This window comes from Populus trichocarpa, chromosome 5 (genome assembly GCF_000002775.5).
Source record: "Populus trichocarpa isolate Nisqually-1 chromosome 5, P.trichocarpa_v4.1, whole genome shotgun sequence".
Lineage (NCBI taxonomy): Eukaryota > Viridiplantae > Streptophyta > Magnoliopsida > Malpighiales > Salicaceae > Populus > Populus trichocarpa.
In genome coordinates this window covers 23,565,168-23,577,773 of record NC_037289.2, presented here as the reverse complement: position 1 = coordinate 23,577,773, position 12,606 = coordinate 23,565,168, and the positions used below count along the sequence as shown (strand labels likewise).

Below are 12,606 nucleotides of genomic sequence, written 5' to 3'. Positions count from 1 at the left end.
CCTTAAAGAATGTGAGGGATTATTACAAAGAAACCGAACCACCCAATTAACTACAGGAATCTGCTTGAGCAGCTAGCAATAAGGCTAGATTTTGCTACTCCAATCAAACTATTTTACTCCACGACAATCTAGTTCATATAATAATTTTCGGGTAACCCAATGATTCCCAATGAGACAGTTTTAATGATTAATATTTAGGTCCTCTAATAAAAATTCTTATATTTAACCACTACAAAGATTGAGGTGGAATTTAGAAATGAAAAAAATTGCCTGATTTAATGGTCAATTAGATAATTTATGAATTTAAAATCTAACCCGATCTAAAATTTAAATTAAATTAGTTGAGAATTAATAGAATTAAAATACAATTGGATTTTTAAAAAATAAAGTTTTCAAAATGATGTTCTATTTTTTTTTTTTAAAAAAAAAACTTGAAACGGCTTAATTTTGAATTAACTCTGCTTAACTTGCCCTATGATAGACCTAATAACTTTGAGGGTCTCCTGATAAATAAACAAATAAAATCCCACTCATCGAGTTGGGTTGCGAAACTCTGATTTGAAATCCACATGTTAGAATCTCAGAGGCTTTGGGCCGTTGAGAACCGCAGTCACAAGTTCATGGGCTCTGAGAAATAGTCCAAAAGTCAAAAAAGAAAAAGAAAAGGAATATCCTCCATAGAATGAATGCCACGTGGACCGTGAATCTGATGGACAACTCATTCCACTCACAACTGTCTGGTGGTTGATGCTTAAAGCAGTCCCCACATATCCAAAATTCCCCTGAGGCACCCGCCAGGCTGCAATTGACGAAGCTCTAGCATACTATCCACAGAGCCAGCCAGTCCATTGAAAATTGGAGAAAACAAGAAACAGAAATGCCAGTAGCACCTTCAATTCCTCGTCTTCACTCACCATTTCTATGTTGCCATCTTCAAGAAATTTCTTCTTCTTCATTGTCATCCTTCAAGTCTCCAAGAAACAATCATCAACGGTCACCAGTATCTCATCCATGCATCAGAGCTGTTGATCTTGATCAGAACACGGTTCTTTCTCTATCCTTACTCCCTCCTAAATTTTTTAACATGTTGCAGCAATGCTGTGAGGAGTGTTGATTCTGGAAAAAACGAAAAAGAAAACCAGATAGTTGCAATTTCTGTCGGGGCCGTGAGCATTGCTGTTGGGATAGGCATTCCAGTTTTCTATGAAAGCCAGATTGATAATGCTGTAAGTTAGTCTTCTTGTAGTTGCCAATCCAGCATGATGTCATATTTCAGACACTAAGTCGTACTTATGGTTTTATTTTGTTGCAGGCAAAGCGAGAAAATACTCAGCCATGTTTCCCTTGCAGTGGTAGTGGTGCCCGTGAGTAACAATAATCCAAATTTGAGATTTATTATTTATTTATTTATGTGAGCTGCGCTGTTAATTAATTTTAATTAGAAGAAATGATGGGATGGTGAAATTCAAATTTAGATTTAGATTTAAATTCACATGAGAGTGGAGGCATAGCTGAATTTGGATGATTATATGCACATGATGTTGTCATGTTCAGATTCTGATGGTTGTTCTTTGTAATTGGATTAACTTTTGCAGAGAAATGCAGATTTTGCCTGGGAACTGGCTCAGTGACACTGGAGCTAGGTGGGGATGACAAAGAAGTCTCTCCATGCATCAATTGTGAAGGTGTAGGTTCTTTGACATGCACAACATGTCAAGGCTCCGGCATTCAACCCCGGTATCTAGATCGCAGGTACGAGTCTAGTAATCACGTCCCTTATACACAGAAAAAAACACTAATGGCTGCTTTGTATATTTAAATTACTCTAATTAATCCCATCCTTGCAAACATCGGCAAGGAAAAATCAGACATTGTTCTATAAAATTCTTTGTTGGAAGTGACAAGAACACTCTGTCTAAACTTTATACTATCCAAGTCAGTAAGTTAGGGAATGATGAAAGTCTGTATTGTGTTACTAACATAACTGTGTATTTTATTTTGAACAGAGAATTCAAGGATGATGATTGAAGCTCTGAACGAGCAGTAGTTTTGAAGTTGATCCAATCAGCTTGCAATGAGAAAGACTTGATGATCAACATTGTTTGTATCGACACCTTCAGATTCCATCGTTTCTTTCACCTTCTTTTGTCTAATGTACACAAGCTCAATTTGCTGGGAGTCAGGTGGTATTGATTCTACTGGGGAATCAATGAGAAGCAGGGGTGTTATGATAATTGAAAGGAATTAAACAGAAAAGAAGAACAAGGGGAGATAGAGAAGAGTCACGCAAACAGAATCACATTTTCACAACTCCATATCTAGCACAAGCAGTACTGATTTTGTTTCACTAAAGAGCAAAAGCTGCTTCGAAACAATGAATGAAAACAACCTGGCTAAAGCAATGCCAATAGGCCCCATGCATGGCTTCCGGGAAGTTAAAAGCAACAAAAAGAACGAAAATAACTAGCCAAACGTCCAGCTGCCTAGAATGGCATATCACGCTGTTCTTCACATGTATGCTTTTGCCGTGGCTGCTGTTCAGAAAGCGTGGAAAGTAGAGAATGAGAATGAAGAGAGAGATGCTTTTGAATGCAGAGATTTCTATGATGGTTATGCTTCCGTTCAAATTAGTTGATGTTATTGTTTTTATATGATATTTTTATATTAAATAAGTATGATAATGACAACGTCTTATTACTATTTTAGAAAATATTATGATAACCTTGAAAAACAGATATATTTCTCATATAAAATTTATTTAAAAAATTAATTTATTTTGTGTATTATTTATAAAAAAACATTTTTTAATTTTTAATTCATTTCCAAGAAAACACATAGAGAATAAATAAATAATTTTTAAAATAAAAAGGTATTAATAATTAATTTTCATAGCAGTAATTAAATATACAATATTTCAATTAAAAACTATCAATATTAATATATGTTTTTTTTAGTTATTTTATAACCTCAATTTGAAAAGCATTCTTAACCAAATATATTATATTATTTTTTATTCAACCTCAATTTTAATCATAATTTTAACTATACATATATTTTTTTATACTAAATTCTAATTAAAAATAATTTTATAAAATAATTTTTTTCAGATTATAATCATAATAGCTACAACAACACGGAAGAAACTCTAGATGAAAAGGAAGAGGATAGTCACTGATGGAAAGGACAGCATAGCAACACTGCAGCTATATTAGACGGCGATTCTTTAAAAATTATCAAACTAGCAACAGCATAGACGGGCTTTTTTTGTGCTAGATCCTGGGCCAGGTAGCTATGTATGTTGTGGAGGCTCAAATCTGACAAAACAACGGGCTTTACAGAGTATATACATAAAGAAGCCCAATATAAGAAAAGTTTCAGCCTCAAGGCCCATGGTATTTTATATTTGGGCCAAAAAAATCTCTACATTACTTCAATAGTACCATGCTAATCTTCCTGGACCTTATCATTCACCACCAAACACTGGGTCACACACGTTACCATCTCTAATAATAATAATAAAAAAAAGTAGGCTCCAATCTTGTGTCTCTTTCACTGAAATGGACACCACAACATCTGACCCTAGCTTCTTGCATTGAAGCCTATAGCCACCTATGTGGTTGCTTCGAGAAGACAGATCATCCACCAATCAGCTTCGAAGAATAAACAGATCGACGGTCTTTTTCAAAAACCAGTTGTCGGTGACCCATTTGAACGGTCCATATCAAACCGTCCCAATGGTTCAACGGCAGATATGAGACCGTACTCCATTGATCAAGTCAGCATCCATCTCTTGCGCAAATCCGGCCCTTACGATCAGTATCCATATTCGTGATTCGCAATGCAGTAACTTTCAAAAACTTTATTTTAAAAAAAGAACAAACATATTCTCTGGTCCTTGTACATTCAGTAAAGTCTCATTTCAGTCTGTACAATTTATAATTTCTCAATATTAATTTTATAGTATTCAAAAGCTAATAAAATAAAAATTATGATATAAATTTTCATCAATAATTAATTAAATAACATTCACAAATTAACTCCATCCAAGTTATGATATAAAATTTATGTTGTGTCTTATCACATGCATAAGAGTATATAGGAGAACATGAGAGAAAATAATGAAAAAGAAGGAAGTGTTTAACAAATCAAATTTTTTATTAAGTTTGTAAATCTTCAGTTTATTAATAGCTAAATTAGGACCGGCATTGAAAAATATTAAACTACGGGGTCGAAATGAAACATGGTTGACTCATAGTTTTAATAGAAAAACAACAATAATCTTGTCACATGTATAAAAGCAAGGAAGACAATAAGAGAGAATCGGATGAAAAAGAAGGCCGTGTTTCATAGTAATAACGTTTTGGTTAATCTCGTAAACTACTCAATAGTAAATAATAGCTAGATTTGGATTGGTATTGAGAAATACTAAACTATGGGGACCGAAATGTACATGGTTGCACAATCGGAAACAATAATCTTGTTGTCGGTGTCTCGTTTTGAGCCAAAGATTACAAACAAAACGCTTGATTGGGCCAAATGGCTAATATACCCTAATCGGACCTAGATCTACCTTAACCGTACCTTAATTAGGATTGCTGGCGCCTAAAGCAAGCATTTCTAGCACTAAAGTTTCGCTTACATGTAATAACAAACACCCTTGAACACCCAAAAGCCAGCAGAAGGAAAAGAAAAAAAAAAAAAAAAAGGAAACAAGTTGCAGAGTCATTTCTGCTTTCTCTTTCTCTCAAAACCCCAGATTTATTCGTGGCATTGCTCAATGCAAGCACATTGGGAGTGCCCTTTATCTTCGAATTTCTTTTTCTTCAGATCTGGACGTTAAAGATTTGATCTTGATTGATTGATTTGTGTTAAAATGGGAGTGAAGCCAAGTTCTAGAGGGTGCTTTGGGTGGTTTATCGTGGCAGTAATATTGGCATTGATTATTGGTGCCATTGTTTATACAGTTAAGAAGAAAAGTGAGAAGTCTGAAGGGCCTGCTCCTATTCCAGGGCCTCCTGGCGCTACTGATAAGAAATATGCTGATGCTCTCAAAATTGCTACGCAATTTTTTGACATTCAAAAATGTAAGTTCTCTCGCCGAACACCCCCCCCCCCCCCCCCATTTTTTTTTTATTTCAGTCAATATAGTATAAAAGTAATTTTTTTCTTGAACACGAGTTCAATTTTGATTCTTTAAAATTAAGGTGTTGGGTTCAGTTTTGATTGTTGTTGTTTCGAATTGATAACACAAGTTAAGATCTTTTCTTGAGCTTATTCTTTTAATTTTTTAGTCTCGATAACTCCTGTCATGTCTATTTTATTGCATTGCAAATTTCGTACCTTGTAATTATCTTTTTTGTTATGAATGTTGGCACTAAGATGATATTTGATTAATCCAGCTGGGAAGTTGGTAGACAAAAAGATTAGTTGGAGAGGGGATTCAGCTCTTAGAGATGGAAGTCAAGCAAAATTAGATCTTTCAAAAGGCATGTATGATGCTGGGGATCATATGAAGTTTGGTTTGCCAATGGCTTTTACTGCTACAGTATTGTCATGGGCCATCCTTGAGTATGGAGATCAAATGGATGTAGTAAATCAGTTTGAACCGGCGAAGGATTCGCTCAAGTGGATCACTGACTACCTTATCAATGCGCATCCTGAAGCGAATGTGCTCTACATTCAAGTTTGTTCATATACCATGGCCTCTAAATGTTTCTATTTTAAGTTATGATGCCATTTGCAAGCCTTAATAAGCTATACCCAGAACCCTTAAAGTGGAATAAACTTTATGCTGATTGTCTGGAGTTATTTGAGTTCCAAAGTTTTGGCATTCTTTCATGCCATTGTCAAGGTCTTCCCTGAAATTGGATCCTTGCTGAAAAAAGATTAAACCAATCTAGTTATGTTATTTGATTAAGGTAGTAGTGATGAATCATGACGTGACCTGCAAACTTTCCCAGAGCTATGTTAGTATACTTTATTTTTTATATGCAGAATCCGACCTGTGAACTATTTAATATATATGATTGGTTATCATTTTGTAACAGGTTGGTGACCCTGATACTGATCATGGTTGTTGGGACAGACCTGAAGACATGACCGAGAAGAGGCCACTTACTCAGGTTAATACATCTTTTCCAGGGACAGATGTTGCAGCTGAAACTGCAGCAGCTTTGGCTTCAGCATCTTTGGTGTTTAAATCCGACTCCACATATTCGAGCACGCTGCTTAGGCATGCTAAAGAGTTGTTTACGTTTGCCGACAAATATAGAGGTTTATATAGTGAAAGTATCCCTGAAGTTGCCACATATTACAACTCAACAGGATATGGAGATGAGCTCTTGTGGGCAGCTAGTTGGCTCTATCATGCAACGGGAGATAAATCATATCTTCAGTACGTGACCGGGCAAAATGGTAAACTCTTTGCTCAATGGGGAAGTCCGACATGGTTCAGTTGGGATAACAAACTTGCAGGAGCGCAGGTACGTTTCATTTTTTCCAAGTAATTGAAAGTAAATTTTTTACTTTTATTTTTAAATCTTAAGACTTGTCTACATTTGGCATACGTATGTTTGTATCATACTAATTTCATTCGAAGACAGAGTTATTTTCTTTTCCTTATAAAACTTGCCAAAATTTACAAAATTATTGGTTTAATTTGTGTTCAATGAGTTTTCTTTCCTGAAGATACCATCTCTAAAATTTCTCAAGTCAAGATTTTCTTTTGCTTGGAATGCTTTCAGATACATATCACAGTCTAATTTCTTGGGAAACAAGACCTGTTACACTTGGCCTTGAACTGTGAAGTAGAATTCTTCAACAACATTTGAAATCCATGTCTTTCTTAAGAGAATGATTCATTTATTTTGGATGCAGGTTTTGTTGTCCAGACTAACTTTCCTTGGCAACAAAGACACCTCAAACTCAGGCCTTCAAATGTATAGGAAAACGGCTGAGGCAGTTATGTGTGGTCTCATCCCAGATTCTCCAACAGCCACAAAGAGCAGAACAGATGGTAATGTTCTTTTTCAGAGCCATCAACTTTTCTTCAGATACAAAATGGGTGGCACATGTTCAAATTTTTAATAAAATTTTATACCCAATTATTGTGGCCTCATTTCCAGTTATTGGTACAGGTGGTCTTATATGGGTCAGTCAATGGAATGCTTTGCAGCATCCCGTTGCTTCCGCATTTTTAGCTGCTCTTTACAGCGATTACATGCTTAGTTCAGGAACTGCAAAGCTATCCTGCAATGGAGATTCATATAAACCTTCAGAACTTCGGAAATTTGCTAAATCTCAGGTACGATGCCCATGTTATATCTGTTTTTACACATATTATAGACTTTTAAGATGTGATGAACTACCATGTCCTAGAACCATGATACCTTGCAAACATAATAATGCAGCATTTTTCTCTTCCAGGCTGATTATGTCTTGGGAAATAATCCTATGAAAATGAGCTATCTTGTCGGTTATGGTGAGAAATATCCACAATATGTGCATCATAGGGGAGCTTCAATTCCAACTGGTGCAAAAACTGGTTGCAAGGATGGCTGGACATGGCTTGAAAGTAAGGAACCGAATCCCAACGAAGCAACTGGAGCACTTGTTGGTGGTCCCTTCTTAAATGAAACATTTGTCAGTAATGATCGCAACAACTCAATGCAGGCGGAACCAAGCACATATAACAGTGCTCTAATTGTTGGCCTGCTGTCAGGTCTTGTCACCACTTCATCTGTGGTTCAATCTTTCACCTGAATCAATCCTAGTATATAATTAGGTACACACTGTTTGTGTCATATTAGCTGTGATTGTGAGCTGTTCAACACAAAATAAGTGTCCATTAATTTGTTCCATTATCATAGAATGAGGTTTGAGATCAGGTTCTAGGGCTTGGAGCTCGTTTTCCTTGTTGAGGGAGTGCCTTGAATATAAATGTTATTCTTGCAGTTGTTTTCTGCCAATTTTGTTGGAATCATATGGTGTTCTGCTTTTATGCTGTATATTTTGTGTCAATTTGTTGCTCCTTTCTAGCTAAAACTTCTGCTGTCGAAATTGAAAACACAAGACAAGATTTTTAAGAGCAGGGCAGCACAGCATTTGCATTATTATTATTTTATTTTATTTTTGATAAAACGAGATGAATAAAAAAAACAAAACAAAAGGAGACTTACTCACAAATTAGAAACTAAAATTAAGTTCTGAAAATATGTGGGGGAATCCCATAGTCTTTAGATTAAGGTGACGTTTGGTTCATGTAAAAGGAACACGCCATGCATCAGCAGGAGAAACCCATTCTAGTTTCCCTTTTGAGAATTACGTAGGACAAATATTTGTTACAAGTTAAAATCCCTCTCCCTCCACCCTCCTCGACGAAAGCAAGCTTGAAATCCAAGTTTGTTTTTTCTGTTTATTTTTACATCTTGAAAGTGTTTTTTTTTAAATTGAATTTTTTTTGTTTTATTTTTTATATATTTTCAGATTATTTTTATGTACTAATATTAAAAATAAATTTTAAAAAATAAAAAAAATATTATTTTAATATATTTTCAAACCTTTACTACACTATTAAAAAAAACCATGCAGTTTATTCAAAATCAAGTTGTGAAGCAAAAATCTTAGCTAGGAGAAAAGTTGCATCTTCTTGAAAGATTCGGTGATATTTTTGGTACCAAGCCCATGACTCATACACAGGTATTGATGTAGACTCCCTACGATTCAGCATTGTCATATACCATCAACAACTATGAATACAAAACTCCGACATGACTATCAAGTACATGCTTGTCCGAAACCAGAAAGCAAAATAGGAAAAAGAAGTTGAAATGGATACTCAAGTGAGCTGATTGAAAAGAAACGTCTACACAAATGCAGCTGGAGATCCATTGGCAAGTATTTTATTATTAATGGCTACCAGCTACCATCGCCACCAAGAATCATGACCCGCCATTAAAACTGTTGATAACTATGGAGTTCAAAAAGGTTCTCTCCACAGCAACTTCTAAGCAAATGTCATTTCCACGTGCACTAACAAGCACATTGTCCCTAGGCCTTAATCTTATCAACAACACAAACAGAACCATCACCGAGCTTGAAGGGCATAGTAACAATACTCGGTACCATTCCTTTCCTCCTTCCTCCCCTCCACGAGTCACTTGTCCATGGCCCTTCTTGGTACGGTCCAGGACAGATGTCCTTGTGCCTTCAATTACTCACTTAAACAACTTGTTCTTCTGAATCCTTTGACTACCAAACACCCCACCTAGCTCGATTCCTGTGTGAAGCCTCCATCTTGATGACAAAAAAGTCTCATCTGTGAACCACACATCTGTTTTACTTTTATCATAATCCTAACGTTTGTTGGGACTTAACATTCAAGATGTCCTCGAAAAGTGGTTCTGCGCAAAAAAGGAAAATCCAATTTAAACCCTTTGCTGCCTAAGAAAAATAGCAATTGCAATTACATGGCGTTTAAAGGCTATCTTAGTCTCAGCATCTCATGGAGAAAAGCCTATCAGTGTATTAATTTGGATTTGCGTACTCATATCCCTTTATAAATTGTGAAGATTGCGGAAATTTTGCTTAAAATCCGGTTGTTTTTCCAAACTAACACAGGTAAAAAAAGATATTGAAAAATAGCACAACCACCGGAAAACCAGAATTGAGAAATACTCTATTCAAACAAGGATGTGCTATCTTTTTTTAAATACCACATTTCTCAATTGCGATTTTTCTAGCCTTCTTATTTCCTAAATCTTTTTTATTATGTTAGTTTTTCTTTATTTTTGAAAAAACTAAGAAGTTTTCAAAAAAAATCTTAAAATTCAACTGAAACAAGATTAATTCCCACGTATCTACGAGTACAATAGGTTTTATTTTTGGATATCTTTTAAGAGCATGCTTGTCTTAAACAAACATCATATTAATACTTTTTGGTATTTTTTATAATTTTAATATGTTAATATTAAAAATAAAAAAAATAAATTGAAAAAATAATTATTTAGATGTATTTTTAAGCAAAAAATACTCTTAAAAAACATTATCCATTACTACACAAGTTGAAGAAGTTTTTGTGGGCTAATACCCTTATTGATCCTTGTCTTGATTATGTCTTGAACATCCCTTTCAATCTCCATCCATGAAATGATGAAAGTGATTAATAACAACCAATCAATTCAAGATATAACAACAATCTACTCTCTCCTCTTCTTTTTCTTTTTTATTGAGCTGAACAACAAATATATAGAATTGCACAATTGGTAACACCGACATAGGAAACCAGCAATATTAAAATCACTGGCCTGGTTTATCCAGGCCAGACTCTACTTGACAAATGAAACAAACAATGACAAGAACAGGAAAGATTTTTTAAAATAAATAAATAAATAAAAATAGCTAGCATCATGATCTGATCCACACAGCTAACTAAAAGAAACTGTGGTGGCACTTCGAGCTCACAATCGCATCTGCATGGTTGTGTGTATCTTAGAAAGATTTGCTAAAATCTATGGTCAATAATTCTCCATCATGTCTAGGAGTATATATCTATCTGATCAAGTCAACGAGAGATATCAGACTTTACTGTGTAACCCAACTGCTGCCCCATCTCCCAACTTAGCTTTGATGCCACCCCAGAATGCTCAGCTTCATAATCCTGTTATCATAGGAATGGACGGTTTAGATCGTTTGACTGCTCTGATGAATACAAACAATGGTGTTGCAAGAGTCACGCTAAGAAAATTTGTACCTCGAGCAGGCACATGAGTTCCTGGGCAGTGTTGGCAGAAACAATAATGTGACGGGCAGCTGGTGTGATGAATCCTTCGTCGACAGCCTTGTCTATGAATGATAGCAGTGAGTTGTAGTATCCATCAACGTTCAACAACCCCACCTGAATTCAAAAAAAGTAATGTCTCTTTTACTATTTTTAGCCCTCTTTCCATAGTGAATTTGAAAGGTTTTTTTGTTTTGTTTATTCCTGTCCATGCTTGATATTCTTGGTGCTTTTTACCACAACTCCAGAGTAATTGTTCGTGGGTAATGTTAATTTGTTAAATTCTTTTCGCTTGACAGGATAATTCGGCCAGATTGATCAAAATTGAGTTTCAATTTTAACTTTTTTTTAAAAAAAAATCTTGAAATAATATTGTTATAATTCATAAATATATCATGTAAGAGAAATTTTTCAATACCGGTTTGTCATGGATTCCCAACTGAGCCCAAGTGATGACCTCCAAGAGTTCCTCCAAGGTTCCATACCCACCTGTCAGAGAATTTTGAGTTAAATTTACTATGATGTCTGATATCCAACATGTCTTCACAGTTATATCTTGGGAATTGTAAAATCTATGAGCTCAATGATTGGCTTTCATCATGTAAAGAAGATAACAGAAACAAGAAATTGTGGTGCACGTGAACCAGTACGAGATAATTTAACATCAACATAATTATAGCTTGAAATTAATGTTGATTAATGTCTTTTAGTATGATTAAGTCACCTGGTAAGGCTATAAATGCATCAGCTTGACGAGCCATTTCAGCTTTGCGTTGGTGCATACCTGATACAGCTTTTACTTCTCCTACAGTATCTCCTGTAATCTGAGATTATAACACTATTTAAGTAAGATTCTGTGCTTAAATGGTCTGAATATATAGACTTAGACTTAACCCTCCCTGTTCTTCAAGTGATTTCAAGCTGAATAATTTTAAAGCAATTACGTACCTCTCTTGGCATAAGAGTCTTGGGAATAACTCTGCAGCAAAAAAAGGGAAAGTGAGACTCAAAATAAAGAGGAATGAAAGAGGGAGAAGGAGACCAGATGCTAAAGAATTACCCCAACACATGGCGGCCACCATCATAGACAGCTTGAGAGACCAAACCCATGAGACCGATGCTTCCTCCTCCATAAACCAAGTCAATGTTCCTTTCAACCTGAAAATGTTTATTAATTAGTCTAAAATCTACCTGTCCATTACAAGACAATATAATTACAACCATACTCCATTATTATTTAGATAAAATTGTTAAGTTTCCTTCCACTCTAGCAAAGCAGAACAAGCAGAGGGCTCCTCTTCCTCCTGAAAGGAGGAGCCCTGATCATCTTATTCTGCTTCACTGTGCTTCTCAGCTTCTTTTATCAAACTTCAAGCAGCTTGCTCAATAGGAAAATAACAAAATATCAAATTAATTTCAAGTTCTTGACACAGGACTAGGCTCTTGAGAAGGGCAGGCCCAGGTCGAAGCCCTGAGAGAAACATGAGCCGAGGCTTTATTTCTGCAGAGGGTAAGTACTAAGTAGCAAGTGCTAGGTAGTAGTATACTGTAGCATACCAGTTGTTTGCCAAGCTGAATAGCAGCATGCTGGTAATTAGGATTCTTGCCGGGGCTGCTGCCACAGAAGACACAGACACGTCTGAATCTTGATTTCATCGAAGGCTGACGTTGTTGTTGATTTTCCATAGGTGAAAAACACTAATCGGCGATAATATGTATCGTTGGGACAAAGAGATTGAAAGAAAGACGAGGGACTAAAGAGAACGCGTTTTGTAGTGCTGGACAAAAGGGTAGTCTGCTGCTATGTATTGAAAACAAAGGCCAGAAGC

At 35.6% G+C, this 12,606-nt stretch overlaps 3 protein-coding genes across 3 annotated transcripts; 2 read left to right on the top strand and 1 right to left on the bottom strand.

Annotated features, from left to right (window-relative positions):
• Nucleotides 1-779: 779 nt before the first annotated feature.
• Nucleotides 780-2,607, top strand: LOC7493957 (protein SPA, chloroplastic). Its single transcript, XM_002307676.4, has 5 exons — nucleotides 780-1,045; nucleotides 1,143-1,226; nucleotides 1,313-1,364; nucleotides 1,596-1,752; nucleotides 2,007-2,607. Exons 1-5 carry the CDS (start codon nucleotides 878-880, stop codon nucleotides 2,026-2,028), a joined length of 483 nt encoding a protein of 160 aa, XP_002307712.2. The 5' UTR covers nucleotides 780-877; the 3' UTR covers nucleotides 2,029-2,607.
• Nucleotides 2,608-4,589: 1,982 nt separating this feature from the next.
• LOC7477666 (endoglucanase 2) lies at nucleotides 4,590-8,006 on the top strand. Its single transcript, XM_002307675.4, has 6 exons — nucleotides 4,590-5,084; nucleotides 5,400-5,683; nucleotides 6,048-6,482; nucleotides 6,877-7,015; nucleotides 7,137-7,303; nucleotides 7,426-8,006. The coding sequence occupies exons 1-6, from the start codon at nucleotides 4,874-4,876 to the stop codon at nucleotides 7,759-7,761; spliced, it is 1,572 nt and encodes a 523-aa protein (XP_002307711.1). The 5' UTR covers nucleotides 4,590-4,873; the 3' UTR covers nucleotides 7,762-8,006.
• Nucleotides 8,007-10,186: 2,180 nt separating this feature from the next.
• On the bottom strand, nucleotides 10,187-12,606 carry LOC7477665 (cytokinin riboside 5'-monophosphate phosphoribohydrolase LOG1). Its single transcript, XM_002306884.4, has 7 exons — nucleotides 12,335-12,606; nucleotides 11,838-11,935; nucleotides 11,726-11,756; nucleotides 11,502-11,601; nucleotides 11,196-11,266; nucleotides 10,751-10,894; nucleotides 10,187-10,657 (listed from the first exon to the last, which is right to left on the bottom strand). Exons 1-7 carry the CDS (start codon nucleotides 12,461-12,463, stop codon nucleotides 10,562-10,564), a joined length of 669 nt encoding a protein of 222 aa, XP_002306920.1. The 5' UTR covers nucleotides 12,464-12,606; the 3' UTR covers nucleotides 10,187-10,561.

What these genes read in the sequence shown, in the direction of transcription:
- LOC7477665 (XM_002306884.4), bottom strand. Translation starts at nt 12,463, where the DNA reads ATGGAAAATCAACAACAACGTCAGCCTTCGATGAAATCAAGATTCAGA. An exon ending in GGTGGCCGCCATGTGTTGGG is followed by an intron (nt 11,757 to 11,837) that starts GTAATTCTTTAG and finishes TTTTTGCTGCAG; the next exon opens with AGTTATTCCCAAGACTCTTA. An exon ending in TGCATTTATAGCCTTACCAG is followed by an intron (nt 11,267 to 11,501) that starts GTGACTTAATCA and finishes ATTCTCTGACAG; the next exon opens with GTGGGTATGGAACCTTGGAG.
- LOC7493957 (XM_002307676.4), top strand. Translation starts at nt 878, where the DNA reads ATGCCAGTAGCACCTTCAATTCCTCGTCTTCACTCACCATTTCTATGT. An exon ending in AAAGCCAGATTGATAATGCT is followed by an intron (nt 1,227 to 1,312) that starts GTAAGTTAGTCT and finishes ATTTTGTTGCAG; the next exon opens with GCAAAGCGAGAAAATACTCA. An exon ending in CCCCGGTATCTAGATCGCAG is followed by an intron (nt 1,753 to 2,006) that starts GTACGAGTCTAG and finishes TATTTTGAACAG; the next exon opens with AGAATTCAAGGATGATGATT.
- LOC7477666 (XM_002307675.4), top strand. Translation starts at nt 4,874, where the DNA reads ATGGGAGTGAAGCCAAGTTCTAGAGGGTGCTTTGGGTGGTTTATCGTG. An exon ending in CACAAAGAGCAGAACAGATG is followed by an intron (nt 7,016 to 7,136) that starts GTAATGTTCTTT and finishes TTATTGGTACAG; the next exon opens with GTGGTCTTATATGGGTCAGT. An exon ending in GGAAATTTGCTAAATCTCAG is followed by an intron (nt 7,304 to 7,425) that starts GTACGATGCCCA and finishes TTTCTCTTCCAG; the next exon opens with GCTGATTATGTCTTGGGAAA.